Source organism: Electrophorus electricus, chromosome 1 (genome assembly GCF_041902795.1).
Source record: "Electrophorus electricus isolate QZ-2024a chromosome 1, ASM4190279v1, whole genome shotgun sequence".
Classification (NCBI taxonomy): Eukaryota; Metazoa; Chordata; class Actinopteri; order Gymnotiformes; family Gymnotidae; genus Electrophorus; species Electrophorus electricus.
The window spans coordinates 30,067,947-30,083,783 of record NC_137497.1 but is presented as its reverse complement, the minus strand read 5'-3'; the positions used below and the strand labels follow the sequence as shown (position 1 = coordinate 30,083,783).

Here is a 15,837-nt window from a genome sequence, read left to right as displayed (position 1 = left end):
TGCCCCCCTTTAAAAGATTCACAGTAGAAATGTAAATATATGTATAATTTATTAATGTAACATAAAACAGCAATAAGAAAAATGCAAAAATACTATGGTGAAGGACATTGTGACAAAACCCCATGTGAATGCTTATATTACAATCCTGTTTGGACAAGTTTGATCCTCAGTCTCTACCAGTGGTTAATTGTATCTTCTTACAAAAAAAAGGAACCTTATGGTCTGTAATGGATAGTCATTATATATATAAAACAATTACAATGCTGCAAAAAAAACAAATTGTCAGCAATATCAATGGCTAATTTAAATGACAATAAGGTAGAAACTGAATTATAAGAAGAAAGCCATATATTCATCTGTTTTGAAAGAATTCAAATAGTTAATATCACTGTGGCTAGTTGTACTGTGCACTAAGATATAGTTAGCTTCAGCTTGTGAATTGTATTTACAACTTGGATATGGCTGTGAACTTTAATTTCCAGCATGTAACACAATTTTAAAATTTTACCCAGCATAAAGGTGTTTCCCTTCTGATCAGTTCACCTAAAATGAACAGAATCCAAATGTGCTAAAATGTGCTACCTAACCAACTATTGTGCTTTTCTAGATTCTCCATTTACTATCTGGATCACACCACACCTCATTTCAACATCTCTTCACCAGACTTACACACAGAGGTATTCTGCAGATGTCAGTGAAAGGAACTGGGTTTTGGATTTCTCTGGCCATAACTGACACCAAAACAAAATTAAATACTGATTATGGACAACATACATAAAATGACACAGTACAAAGTCTGATTTTGGTCCCACAGTAAATGTCATTGGTCACTGATGTTCAAAATATCAGTGAAAATCAAAGCAGTGTATATTTGGCAACACTGTAAAGCATTTGAGTAGGACTTTGTGTAGACAGCTTCGAATTATTGAGATGTAGTTCTGACGTAGTTGCTCTCTACATTATTTTTTTTTCTTTCACTGAAACATGTCTTTAACTGAAACATGTAAAAAAATAATAATAATAAAAAAACTAAAAGTATTGAAGAATCAGGGCACTTAGTGTTGAATTTGCTGTGTCCAAATATGTTAGTTTGGCTACAAGGGACTTCACATTAGATTCAATTAGATGATACCACACACTTCAGGATATAGAAATTACTATATTTTGTAATATATTAATTATATTTCCTGATATTTTCCCAAATTAATCATTGTCATTTCTCTGTGTAACATGTCAAAGGCCTGCGCAGACTTTCCATTACATGTTTGAAGCTAAAACATTTTTAAATTACTTAACTACCACAACAATAAGTTACTTGGCATGTGCAGAAGAGAATAGCATGTCCTCAGTTACCAAGCATCTTAAGCAAACAGTATACAAGATTTCTGGTGCTATTACATACTGACAGTATGTGACAGCAGGTAAGAGGCACATTTTGGCACTTCAGATTTGGCATTTTAATTTTTTTGCTTGTCCACTGGATTTTTAAGTAATGAATATGTGATGCACTTGTTGGGTCTGGACAGAACTGAGCATTTTTCTTTTATATTTGATGTTTTTCATGAAGAGTGGTTCAAGTGATTTGACATAATGCTAATTCAAGATATCTCTAAATACAGTTTGAGTAGACATAATGCTAATTCAAGACATCTCTAATTATATTTTGACTAGTTATATTTTGACTAATTATATTTTGATATAAAAAATATTAAATGGAGGAATTTAATAGTACATACTTATGTGAAAATAATTTGTATACATATTTTTAATATGAGTGCCAAGAAAGGGCTACTTTGATCAGTCATTTTTATGTGTTTCATTGTTCTAGCTCAAGTTTAGCACACTGTCCTTGACCATGCCCCTCTGTCCACAGGGTGGTGGTGTTGGAATGTGTTACAGACACACTGCTGTTTTTCAGCATGGTGCTGGTGGTCGGATTAGTGGGTGAGAAATACAGTGTGAAGTCATGTGTATGTTACCCATACTACACTTCATCACATTTAAAAGGTACAACACACTTTGAAAGGTGACTCTGGGGGTTTTCTACATTCCCTGTAAGGTCTGCTGGCTTTCTTCTTCTTCTCTGGGAGAATCAGGCTGCCAGATGACAATTTCCAGATTCAGCTGCTGCATTACTACTGGTTGCCCGTTATCGTATGTATTGCCTCCACTGTCGGATAACCTCAGAACAAACTCAAGTGCTGACACTTGCTTCTGTGTGAGATCAAAACATCAGCATATTCAGTACACTGTATAAATGGGTTTAATGACAGCAACTGTAAAGTCACTTTATAAATAACCAGGATTTACACATTTATTCTGTAGAGCAGTGCCTGTTATAGTACTGACGGCCCAGCGTATATATCTACTACTGCTGTTTTTTTAGACGGTGATGGCAGGAGCTTACTTGATCGCTCAGGGCTTCTTCAGTGTGTACAGCATGTGTGTGGACACCCTTTTTCTCTGCTTCTGTAAGCCACACACACACTCACACACACACACACACACACACACACACACACACACACACACACACACACACACACACATACACTCATTCCACCAGTTCATGACACTGGGCACACAGTTGAAAGCTTGCATGGTCCAGTCCCTTTACTTCAGAGAGAGTAGAATTATAAAAAACATTATTAGCTCACATTTCAGTCTTAAGCTACTATATATTCCAATCAACAGGACTACATTGTTTTCACTTCCACTGTAATGTTTTTGTCTCCTCTAGTGGAGGATCTGGAGCGTAATGAGGGCACCATGCTGAGACCATACTACATGTCCGGGTCTCTGTGGCGAATCCTCAATAAGTCCTAAAGAGCCTTAAAAAAGACAGCTTTCGACCACATCCTTTTCCACACTTTTCATAAATAAACCAAACAAGCATTTGTTAGTCTTTTTTTCTTTGTTACTGTAAAACTGCTCAGCATTCTGATCGCTGCTGTAATGTTCAGAAGACAGCTGACGGGCCTCTTTCAGGACTGATTTGGTTTTGACCAAACAGCAGACACACACTGGATGTTCTGGCAAACATTGAGTAGGAGTAAGCTTGTGCCTAAATGTGGGGTATATGAGAAGTTTTAGTTCTTTGCTAACTCCTGATTATGCATAAAAGATCACATTCCATGGTATGCTACGATATTATTTTTTTATTTCTGAGTATAATAGAGAGTATACAAACTAGTAAGAATGACTGAGCTAAATGCAAATGTTCTTACTTTATTAACTGAATACTATTTTATATATGAAATATGTGAACGTTTACAACATATAGAATACATTTATGATGTGATACAACAGTTGATAAAAAAACAATAAGAATATAAAATCCCAGAAATCTGTTTTCCTTTCTTTTTTCACACGTATGAAGTCATAAGCTCATCCACATGGCCCGTTATGACCAATACATGCACCATTCTGAACAGGCTTAGAGTACTTTTGATTTTCACACAATGCAATTTTTACAGAAGACAATGCCTTGAAAAAATGTCCAGTTCAAATGGTTTATACAGACTGGTCTCAGCACTAAAAATGTACAGTACATCATTCATTACTTTCACTTTAAACCAATATATTTCATTTCTGGTTGGATTTTCTCTCATAAGGATTAATACCAATCAATTAAGACAGGTTTTCAATTAAAGACAAAGGTATAGTTGCCAGTAATAACTGGAACTTTAGAAGGGATCTAGCTCATTTGTATCAGTGTAAAATATTTAACACAAATATTTAGGACAGCTGGTGGTGTGCATCTATTTGTTAACATATACACTAGTACATCCACTAAAGCCTACCATAATGATATCAACACCAAATGCAACAGAGCCATTTTGTTTCCAATGCTGAAAATGTTAAATGAGAGTAAAACCAACAGAAAAATAGTTTTTGGCCTAGGCCAAACAAACGAGACATTACAATGGCCAGCCCACCTTTAAAAGATTCATAGTAGAAATGTAAATATATGTTTAATTTATTAATGTAGCATAAAACAGCAATGAGAAAAATGCAAAAATACTATGGTGAAGGACATTGTGACAAAACACCTTGTGAATGCTAATATTACAATCCTGTTTGGACAAGTTTGATCCTCAGTCTCTACCAGTGGTTATTTGTATCTTCTTATTAAAAAAAAAAGGAACCTTGTGGTCTGTAATTGATAGTCATTATATATATATATAAAACAATTTCAATGCTGCAAAAAAAAAACAAATTGTCAGCAATATCAATGGTTATTTTAAATGACAATAAGGTACAAACTGAATTATAAAAACAAAGCCATATATTCATCTGTTTTGAAAGAATTAAAATAGTAAATATCACTGTGGCTAGTTATACTGTGCACTAAGATATAGTTAGCTTCAGCTTGTGAATTGTATTTATAACTTGGATATGGATGTGAACTTTAATTTCCAGCATGTAACACAATTTTAAAATTTTACCCAGCATAAAGGTGTTTCCCTTCTGATCAGTTCACCTAAAATGAACAGAATCCAAAATAGAGAGCCACGTTTAAGAACCTTGATGTAAATTTCAGATGTAAACAAGGTGTAGCACTAAATAACAAGAGCCGGTTGGTTGTTCCCTTGAACCACTGAAACTGAATTGGGGAATGCTAGGGCTCTGTTCCAGTGTGAAGACCTTTCCAGTGATACTTCATCAATATTTACAAAAAAAAATGTGCTAAAATGTGCTACCTAACCAACTATTGTGCTTTTCTAGATTCTCCATTTACTATCTGGATCACACCACACTTCATTTCAACATCTCTTCACCAGACTTACACACAGAGGTATTCTGCAGAGGTCAGTGAAATGAACTTGGGTTTTGGATTTCTCTGGCCATAACTGACACCAAAACAAAATTAAATACAGATTATGGACAACATACATAAAATGCCACAGTACACAGTATGATTTTGGTCCCACAGTAACTGCCTTTGGTCACTGATGTTCAAAATATCAGTGAAAATCAAAGCAGTGTATATTTGGCAACACTGTAAAGCATTTGAGTAGGACTTTGTGTAGACATCTTCGAATTCTTGAGATGTAGTTCCAACGTAGTTGCTTTCTACATTATTTTTTTTTCTTTCAATGAAACATGTCTTTAACTGAAACATGTCAAAAAAATAATAATAATAATTAAAAAATCTAAACGTATAAAAGAATCAGGGCAGTTAGTGTTGAATTTGCTGTGTCCAAATGTTAGTTTGGCTACAAGGGACTTCACATGAGATTCAATTAAGCAAACAGTATACAAGATTTCTGGTCCTAATACATACTGACAGTATGTGACAGCAGGTAAGAGGCACATTTTGGCACTTCAGATTTGGCATTCTAATTTTTTTGCTTGTCCACTGGATTTTTAGATAATGAATATGTCAGGCACTTGTTGGGTCTGGACAGTACTGAGCATTTGTCTTTTATATTTGATGTTTTTAATGAAGAGTGGTTCAAGTGATTTGGCTAAATATTTGCGGTCATCCCAGATGGAAGCAAACGGGACGGGTACGAAAGTGGCACTGTGTAAGCGTGTGCTGTTCACACATTGGACTTGGAACTGTCCTTGGATTGGCTGTGCTCTGCAGCCACCTCTGGAAGTGTGGGGGCGGAGCTTAGGACGGGGCTCCGGAAGGAAAAATGTTGGACAGGCAGCTGCACCTCTTCTAGCAAGTCATTGGGCTTCATCCTGTACAGGCAGCACAAAGACTGTCAATGAGACACTGACTACGACTTACTGCTGATGGCTGAAAAAGTCGATAGAATACTTCTACCAGGGTAAAGTTACCATAGGCGAGATCTTAAAGCATGTCACAAAAATAAGAATGTCTCCTTTGTTGTCATAGGTTTAAAGGCCAAGCACCACCTAATAGACCTCCCTAAAGAGTTCACATTATCTTAGATACTACAATAAATGCACATGTAAATTAAAACTAAAATAACATGTTCACTGAAGTAAATTGAAGGAAAAACCCCAAAAATGTCGCTCTGGAAATTCCAGAAAGTTGACGAGTGATGTCACTGGTTGTCATCAGACAGTGTGCTAACAGATATGAAGCTGCAATATGCACATTACCAGTAACCAGTGTAACTGGAACCAAGAAACTGGTATATGCTGTTGCAGTAGTCATGCTTGAGACAGTGGACAAGATAGAGAAAACAGTAGTGGTGATAGAAACATCTAAAGGAAGCAATATGAGAAATTGCAAAAATACCAGGGACTGAAAGAAGAGAGAATGTGGAGGGTTAGCATCAAGGTTGTCCCAGTGGTGATAGGGGAACCTGGGGCAGTGACTCCTAAGCTCGAGGAGTAGCTTCAACAGATCTCAAGAATGACATTGTCAATCTCAGTCCACAAGAGTGCAAACCTGGGAGCAGCAAAGCTAAAACTTCCAGACCTCTGGTAGAAGGCCCGATTGCCGAGCATGAAAGGGCCACAGATGTGAGACAGATACACACATGCATACACACAAACACACACTCTCTCTTTGTCTTTCTCTACAAATATACTAGAGCTGAGGAAGTAAAATTTGTGTAGTGCATGTGCCTTATCTTCAGTCAAAGGCTAAAATAACCTCTCATCTGTTGGAATGAAAGAAGAAATTTAAGTTAATTTCAGAAAGCATTACTTTCTTTGTTGTCATGCTTAAAAACAAACCTTTGACAATAATTATATATATATATATGTGTGTGTGTGTGTGTGTGTGTGTGTGTGTGTGTGTGTGTGTGTGTGTGTGTGTGTGTGATTTGTTTTCCCACTGTACTTTACTGTATTATTTTTACTGTGCTAAGTGTATCAGAAATCAATTTCATTAATTTTTCACAGAAGCAGTATATATAGTAGCTATCTTAATCCACTGTTGTTTCGTTAGCAACATTGTAAAATCATATAAATTTAGCCATCGATATCTTTTATTTTTGTATTCTTCTTCATCAAAGGAATCAAACCCTCAGGCTCTAAAGCTCCGTTACCTTCGCCGCTATTTTCCAAAACTGCTGCAACTTCAGCAGCTGTAAACTTGTTTTACAACATTTTTGGAAATGTATCCGACGTGAAGGGAACGCCGTAATGATTTCATGATTGTTTATTGTTTAGTTTCACACAGATTGACACACAAATTCATCAATAACACACGTAGAAATGGATCAGCTCTGAGTGACAGACGAACAGACGAATCACACGGCGATCGTCCTGTGATTCGACGATGAATGACGGTAAAATGTACTAAAAGTGTTACTCGATTGGGGGCGGGAGAGTCTTCTTTTAAGCGCAGACTGACTGCAGACTTTTATTTATCTCAAATAAACAATCAATCAGGGTCCATGTCCTTCCTGATAAAAATTGGAGTTGGGAGCATTCATTTATTCTGGCATACATTACAGACTTTAAAGTTTTTTTTCAGAATTGTCAAAAAATTATTTGTCAGCCGCATAGACGTAGTTTTGGGAGGGGACGGGGGACGTGTCATTTAGCCTCAGGTTATATCTTGGTGACAAGCCTAAGGTTACATTATTATGTAAAGATGATTTTATTATTTGTTTAGCTTTTTTTAGTACGTTAAAAGCACAGTAACCTTGGACAGTTTAAGCGTATAGGCCTAAATATCCGACGCATGACATAGCAAGCAGAGTGTGAGCATCGCACAGCATGGAAGGCAGGTGCTCGCGACCAAGATGCCTTTGTTGATGAGCTGAGAATGAGAACGTGCTGTGACACGTCACAATGTGTCCATAACCTGGAATGTGTGCGTCATAAGAACAGAGTATCATATGTAAGAATATTTTTTACTGTAACATTACACATTGCGGACTCTGTGTGATCGAAAGTGCAAGGAGGAAGAGTACGATGGTCAGGAAACCGGATTATAATGGTGAGGTGTTTTTTTTTTGTTTGTTTGTTTGTTTTTTCAGATATATCCATCCATATGCCAAAGATTTTATGAGAATCCCATACGCCATATGCAATGGTTAACAAAAAAACATTGTACAAAACTATCATGTACATTTCATGTTAAAATTATAATAGCTCTTACATACTTGCTAGGTCTACTTCATATTAAAAACATTCATGTAGTGTACGATCTGTAACTATGTATCAGATCAAAAGCATATGTGTACAGAAGGTGTCATAAAAATATGTAACTGTATATAAAATGTGTTAGACAAAATATAGAGTACCAGTCAAAAGTTCAGACACACCTGACTGAATGTATGTTTTTCATAGGTTTAAACTCATTATATTCTATGTTCTCAGGGGAACCTTTCCCATATGAGCCTTTTTTCAGGGGACCAGTTAGCAAGAGGTGAGTCCTTAAATCTCTCAATGTTCCTCCCATTTACTCCTTCATATCAGTTGACTTTAGTAAACTATTTAAAGCACACACATCATGGATCACAGAATGTCTGTTATTAGCTCTATACAAGAAATATATGAAGGCCATAGATCTACTAAGACTTATTTGAAACTCATTTGACTTAGCTAAATAACTTTATTACATAATTGAAATGATACAAGTGTGTAGCAATACTTCTTGTTTTTCTTCAGGAGTTGTACAGACATTATCTGCTGTATGACTTTTGTGGCTGCCATTGTCAGCTATATGCTTATTGGCATCCTGGGTAAGAAACATTTCCAACTACACTTTCATGGAAAAATGATTATTCTGGGCTTATAAGAAAGGTCTTTTACACATGTATGGCTTGTGAGATATCCTTCTAACAGAGGTTGTAACACAGCTTTGTTGTATGGAGACCCTCGTCATGTCCTGTTGCCCCGGAATTCCACTGGGATGTTCTGTGGATCTGGAGTCAATTTGTAAGTCCCTCACATACTGGATTAGTATTTATGTCTTCACAGGAATACCAAAACAGCACACTCAGTATGTAAGGAACACTGTCAATATTCTCTCAAATGAGTAGAACTAGCATTACAGTGGAGCTGTGCAGGTTCAAATCATGTGGATACATTAAAGAGCAACAGTGCAAGATGGGTTAGATTTTAGGTTAAATATTTTCATGATTGGCAATTCACAGCAACAAGTGGACCCAATCAAATCACACATGTTTAATGATTGCCTCTAAAACAAAGGGTCCAAACTCAGGTCTAGGAGTGTCACAACACTACGGAGTTTATTGTTTACCCCAATCAAACTCACCCTAGAAGAAAGAACACTTAGGGGAGTAATGGTGTGACTACACCACTGAAGCCTGATGCACATCCTCAAAAAACTGAATAAAAATAGTTTCTTTAATTGGCTAATATTCATGTGTCAAGCTGCATTTGTTTCCAGCATCCTCTTGTGTTTCAGTGACAAACCAAATGTCCTCTACTTTGACGTTCTGAAGTGTGCCAGAGCAACCACAGAAATGGATGCCACTCTAGAGGGTCTCCAGTGTCCAACCACTCAAGTGAGATTTCCACAAAGATTTCCTGTTGAAATTGTACAGAGGCTGAACACGTTTGAATGTAGCCTATTAGAAATCTGCACATGAGACTCATTTATTACAAAACAGTTTATTATGTAGTATGTGAATGCAAGTTTGTAAGTCTGGGGGCTTGGGTATCTTTTTGTTGCTTGGTTTAGGAGCCTTTTGCTGTATCATGCAATGAACAATGAAGTGTAGATATAAATATGAAAAGCAACACTGTGTTTAGCTGCTCAAATAAGATCTCCTTCACTCTGTGTGTTTGTGCATTGGCTTGCAGGTCTGTGTTAAAAAATGCCCTTCGGAGTTCTGGAAGTTGCCCCCAGAGGCGTATGCCCCAGATGCCCTACCTAAAGACTTCTTTCAGCAGCAGTATTGTGATCCTAGACTTGACCTTGCCCAAACCACATTGGTAAAACCTCACACTGCAAATGAGCAATGTAACCAACTTTATCGCTGGCAAATAAATCCTCACCACCCTCTTGACAGAACAGAATCTGTCATATCAGAAGTCTTTGCAATATGCAACCCTTTGTTCCAAGTAGATGGAATTAATTCATTGGTTAAGCCAATCACACATACATAGGATTCAGTATGTTAATGAGATTTTCACATGCATTTCTACTACAGAGTGTTCAAGACATCCTCAATCAAGAGCTTTGTCCGTATTTCTACACCCCAAGTAAACCAGGTACAGACAGCAGGATTACCTTTACAACTACCTGTCTATTTGTCCATCCTGTTTTGTAACAGTTTGACTATGCTATGCACTAAAACATAACCAAACCACCAGGACTGTGCATTTACCGCCATCATAAGTCAGTAGGTTTCATTTTTACAGTCATATTATTTTTCTGTTTCTCTGTGTCTCTCTCCCCTCAGCACTAGGGAAATGCCTGCCTAGCTTTGAACTACAGGACATTCCTCCAGACTTCTCTCTCCCTGGATTCGCTTCCGTAGATGAAACAGTCAAGCACATAAAGAGTGCTATGGAGTAATCCTTCACACACACTCACACACACATATGCATGGATGGTTGGTGTTGATCTATAAGCTGCTTTTGCTGACCAGTATTTTTTGCTTGCAGCTCTCTTGTTTCAGGATTCAACTTTAAGTCAGTGGGGTTACGGATTTTTGAGGATTTTGCTACATCATGGTATTGGATATTAATGTAAGTTAGTTTTATACAAGATTGTATTACACCCAGACATTGTATAGTGTGTGTGTGTGTGTGTGTGTCTGTGTGTGTGTGTGTGTGTGTGTGTGTGTGTGTGTGTGTGTGTGTGTGTGTGTGTGTGTGTATATATATATATATATATATACAGAAAGATTTCAGTTGATTTTCCTTCATCAATCTGCATAGAATACAATACTATATGCAATACAATACTACATATAATACTGGCCAGCGAGATCTAGGGAGACTGTTTGTGGTTTCAAACTTCACTCAGACACTATGAACTGTGAGTCCATAAACAGACAGATTTCTGCCTTCCCTGATTATGTTCAGTCAATTCAGTGAAGCACAGGTGAACCCTAATGAAGTTAAAAAAAAAATTACAGGGACCATTGATAGAAGTAGGATTCAACAGAGCTCAATAAAAACTGTCTTAACAACAGACCTCAATATGTATGTTAATGCAGTATTTCAGACTTTTATTTTAAATAAATGTACAAAACATTATAAAAACCAATGTTTGTTTTCTTGTTGAGGAGTATTTTATCTAGATTGATGAGGAAAAATAGTTAAATCAATTTTAAGATGAGTAATACACAACAAATTTGAAACTTTCTGTATGCATTTTAAGTAAATATTTTTCTCTCTCTCTCTCTCTCTCTCTCTCTCTCTCTCTCTCTCTCTCAGAGGTCTGGTGGTTGCTATGGTTGTTAGCCTCATGTTCCTCCTGCTTATGAGATATCTGATGTTCGTGCTACTGTTGGCTCTCATCGTGGGAGTGCTCGTAGCTGCAGCGTATGGTAAGCCTGTACAATACATGTTTTAACATACCTGCCATTAGCGACCAGCTCACTGGGTAATAATTAAGCCCTTCATGAATGGTCTCCTGCTGCACTGAAACAAGGAAAATACCAAATTACTGTGGATGGTTCTATGACTGGCACTGATTTGCTGCCCTATAGTGTATGAACTCTGCATGGGACCCTTAATTTTAAAGACAAATTGCAGGGGGTTAGATTAGTGAATGAGGATGTAAGCTGTCTACTCTGTCTTTCTCAGGTATCTACTACTGTTACCGGGAATATAACCACTACAGACACTCCAAACTCACCCTCGGTGACATTACTTATAATTCAGAATTCTCTGTCTACCTTCAAGTGAAAGAGACGTGGCTGTTCTTCTGTAAGGGCTATCAGATTTTCTCACAAGACATGTATTGACAGTATATAAAGTAGAAACAAACATGTTGTAAAGAAAGGAATTTTTCTGAGAATGGACGCATGGCTTTGGTTTATACTGTTGCTGTATGTGAATGATTTTTGTGTGTTTGTGTTTATGTGGCAGTGGTGAGCCTGTGTCTTTTGGAATTCGTAATTTTACTCTTCCTGACACATCGGGGGAGGAGAATATCTGTTGCATTGGCACTGATCAAAGAGTCCAACAGGTAGAGCTTTTTAGGCCTTCAGACACATAGGCGGTAGTAAATATATCCATTGCCAGCATTTCTTTAAACAAATGTCAGCCATCTGCTATGTCCTTCTTGTTTTTGTTGTTGTTGCTGTTGTTTATAAACAGAAAATCACCTTGGATACAAGAAACCCATTAACATTTTTCTTCAAATCAGTGCAGTCTCGGCATTCCTACATTATTACTCATATAAAGCCACTTCGCGGGGGCAGCCTGTATAAAGGCTCTCTTGTGCTCTTAAGGCTACATGAGGCCTTTTGTGCTCTGTGCTGTGTGTAGGGCGGTGAGTTGTGTGACGACCACACTGGCTTACCCCTTGGTGACGTTCCTGCTGGTGGTGATAAGCATGGCCTACTGGGGAATCACTAGCCTGTATCCTCTGCCACTTCCTCTTCTCACCTACCTTCACTTCCTGCTAACAAAGCAAGGCAGTAACTGTATATCTGTCCTCGCCACTGAATTAGTGCTGTAGCTTGGATTGTATTGGTAGTTTGTTGTTGAAAATGTGCTTGTGTCAGTATTTTGTGTGTAGAGTGTGTGTGTTAGGCTGTGTCCTTGACCATTACTGCCCTCAGGTATTTGGCCACTTCAGGTGCTCCTGTATACCATGTCGCTGCTCTCAACTCCTCCATAGCCAACTGTAGTTCTATCACAGGCTCAGAGATTTGCATTCCCAAGGTCAGTCGCCTACACACACCCACACACGATATATCCAAGCTGTAATATTGTTCCCTTTCAAATATATAGTATAACATTCACATATCGCTATTTGCAGCTTCATACAGACATAATATGGTGAATGTATATGATATTCATATGATATTCATACTTCACAATGACTTATTTTAGACGCATTCAGATTACTGACATGTTCCAATAGCCTGGTAATGATTCATTTCACATCTCTTTCCTTTTATTTATACTGTTGTTGTTGTCTTCTTCTTGTTTCTTTTCAGGAATTCAGTGCTTCTCTCCATCCTGATTGTCCATCTGTGCGCTGTGTGTTTTTTAAATACGATGACACGGACTTGTTCTCAAGGATCGCACCCTACCTGCAGATCTATAATTTGCTGGCTTTCCTCTGGTGCGTGAACTTCATCATCGCCCTGGGCCAGTGTACACTAGCCGGTACCTTCGCATCCTTCTACTGGGCCTTCAGTAAACCAGCAGACATTCCCCCGTACCCTCTCTTACAAGCCTTCATCCGGACACTAGGGTACATAGCACTCGTGTTTCATCCCTGCTCCGCTCCGATTGCTTTGATATCAGCCACACCCGAAAGTACATTCCCTTGGTTTGGTGACTACTAACCTAGTACAGAGTCCTAACTGCTCCCCACCTCTAAAGTCTACTAAACTGCTTTTTTTCAAGGTGTCATGTCGGCTCTTTAGCATTGGGTGCTGTCATCCTTACCATATTCCAGGTCCCTCGGATGTTACTGGAATATCTTGACCATAGGTTCAGAGGTAACAATATATATAAAACCTTCATGACCTTAGTCCTGCTTTCTCCTGTCTGTAACTGTAATGTGACACAATTGTCTACTCCACAGACTGCCGGAATTTCTGTTGTCAGTTTGTGATGATGTCCCTCAAATGCTGCTTTTGGTTCCTGGATAAATTCCTCAAGTTCTTCCACAGAAACACCTATATCATGGTGTGTCTCATATCCAGCTGCACACAAAAAAATGATCGATGCTGAAATAACTGTTTTTATGTGTCTTCAGTGATCGGTTGTCTAGCGTTAGTATGAGTATTAGATAAAAACTAAATGAAAAACTGTATGGTGTATATTAGTATGATATGGGTTTTTTTTCACTTTGTGGTAATAGCATCAAAGTATGTAATTGTGTCCATATGACTAGTGAAATTTACTGAGTGTACAATCTGACTCAACATGCTGTTTGTGGTTGATAATATACAGATTGCTATACATGGAAACAATTTCCATGTGTCTGGCAAGAATGCTTATATGCTCTTGAGGAGAAATATTAACCGGTAAGTCCTCAGACAGAGGAGATGTTTCGTACATATAATTGAACGTATGGGGTTGTGTGTGAATATGAATGATTTAATGTTGCTGTTGTGGAACAAATTACTTCCATTTCCTTGTTTTGAAGGCAAAAATATTAAATGGAGGAATTTATCAGTACAAACTCATGTGAAAATAATTTGTATACATATTTTTAATATGAGTACCAATTGTTCTAGCTCAAGTTTAGCACGCTGTCCTTGACCATGTCCCTCTGTCCACAGGGTGGTGGTGTTGGACTGTGTTACAGACACACTGCTGTTTTCCGGCAAGGTGCTGGTGGTCGGATTAGTGGGTGAGAAATACAGTGTGAAGTCATGTGTATGTTACCCATACTACACTTCATCACATTTAAAAGGTACAACACATTTTAAAAGGTAACTCTGGGGGTTTTCTACATTCCCTGTAAGGTCTGCTGGCTTTCTTCTTCTTCTCTGGGAGAATCAGGCTGCCAGATGACAATTTCCAGATTCAGCTGCTGCATTACTACTGGTTGCCCGTTATCGTATGTATTGCCTCCACTGTCGGATAACCTCAGAACAAACTCAAGTGCTGACACTTGCTTCTGTGTGAGATCAAAACATCAGCATATTCAGTACACTGTATAAATGGGTTTAATGACAGCAACTGTAAAGTCACTTTATAAATAACCAGGATTTACACATTTATTCTGTAGAGCAGTGCCTGTTATAGTACTGACGGCCCAGCGTATATATCTACTACTGCTGTTTTTTTAGACGGTGATGGCAGGAGCTTACTTGATCGCTCAGGGCTTCTTCAGTGTGTACAGCATGTGTGTGGACACCCTTTTTCTCTGCTTCTGTAAGCCACACACACACTCACACACACACACACACACACACACACACACACACACACACACACACACACACACACACACACACACACACATACACTCATTCCACCAGTTCATGACACTGGGCACACAGTTGAAAGCTTGCATGGTCCAGTCCCTTTACTTCAGAGAGAGTAGAATTATAAAAAACATTATTAGCTCACATTTCAGTCTTAAGCTACTATATATTCCAATCAACAGGACTACATTGTTTTCACTTCCACTGTAATGTTTTTGTCTCCTCTAGTGGAGGATCTGGAGCGTAATGAGGGCACCATGCTGAGACCATACTACATGTCCGGGTCTCTGTGGCGAATCCTCAATAAGTCCTAAAGAGCCTTAAAAAAAAGACAGCTTTCGACCACATCCTTTTCCATACTTTTTATAAATAAACCAAACAAGCATTTATGTTAGTCTTTTTTTGTTTGTTGCTGTAAAACTGCTCAGCATTCTGATCGCTACTGTAATGTTCAGAAGACAGCTGACGGGGCCTCTATCAGGACTGATTTGGTTTTGACCAAACAGCAGACACACACTGGATGTTCTGGTAAACACTGAGTAGGAGTACGCTTGTGCCTAAATGTGGGGTTTATGAGAAGTTTTAGTTCTTTGCCAACTCCTGATTATGCATAAAAGATCACATTCCATGGTATGCTACGATATTATTTTTTTATTTCTGAGTATAATAGAGAGTATACAAACTAGTAGGAATGACTGAGCTAAATGCAAATTTTCTTACTTTATTAACTGAATACTATTTTATATATGAAATATGTGAACGTTTACAACATATAGAATACATTTATGATGTGATACAACAGTTGATAAAAAAACAATAAGAATATAAAATCCCAGAAATCTATTTTCCTTTCTTT

The 15,837-nt window shown here is 37.9% G+C and overlaps 1 protein-coding gene across 1 annotated transcript; it reads left to right on the top strand.

Annotated features, from left to right (window-relative positions):
- The first annotated feature begins 7,210 nt into the window (after positions 1-7,210).
- Positions 7,211-15,295, top strand: LOC145659635 (choline transporter-like protein 4). Its single transcript, XM_081722393.1, has 19 exons — positions 7,211-7,220; positions 8,260-8,308; positions 8,551-8,624; positions 8,742-8,820; positions 9,314-9,413; positions 9,712-9,800; positions 11,347-11,408; positions 11,668-11,790; positions 11,953-12,052; positions 12,355-12,447; positions 12,651-12,753; positions 13,032-13,291; positions 13,447-13,541; positions 13,628-13,731; positions 13,999-14,072; positions 14,331-14,401; positions 14,517-14,611; positions 14,844-14,928; positions 15,210-15,295. The coding sequence occupies exons 1-19, from the start codon at positions 7,211-7,213 to the stop codon at positions 15,293-15,295; spliced, it is 1,752 nt and encodes a 583-aa protein (XP_081578519.1).
- Positions 15,296-15,837: the final 542 nt, after the last annotated feature.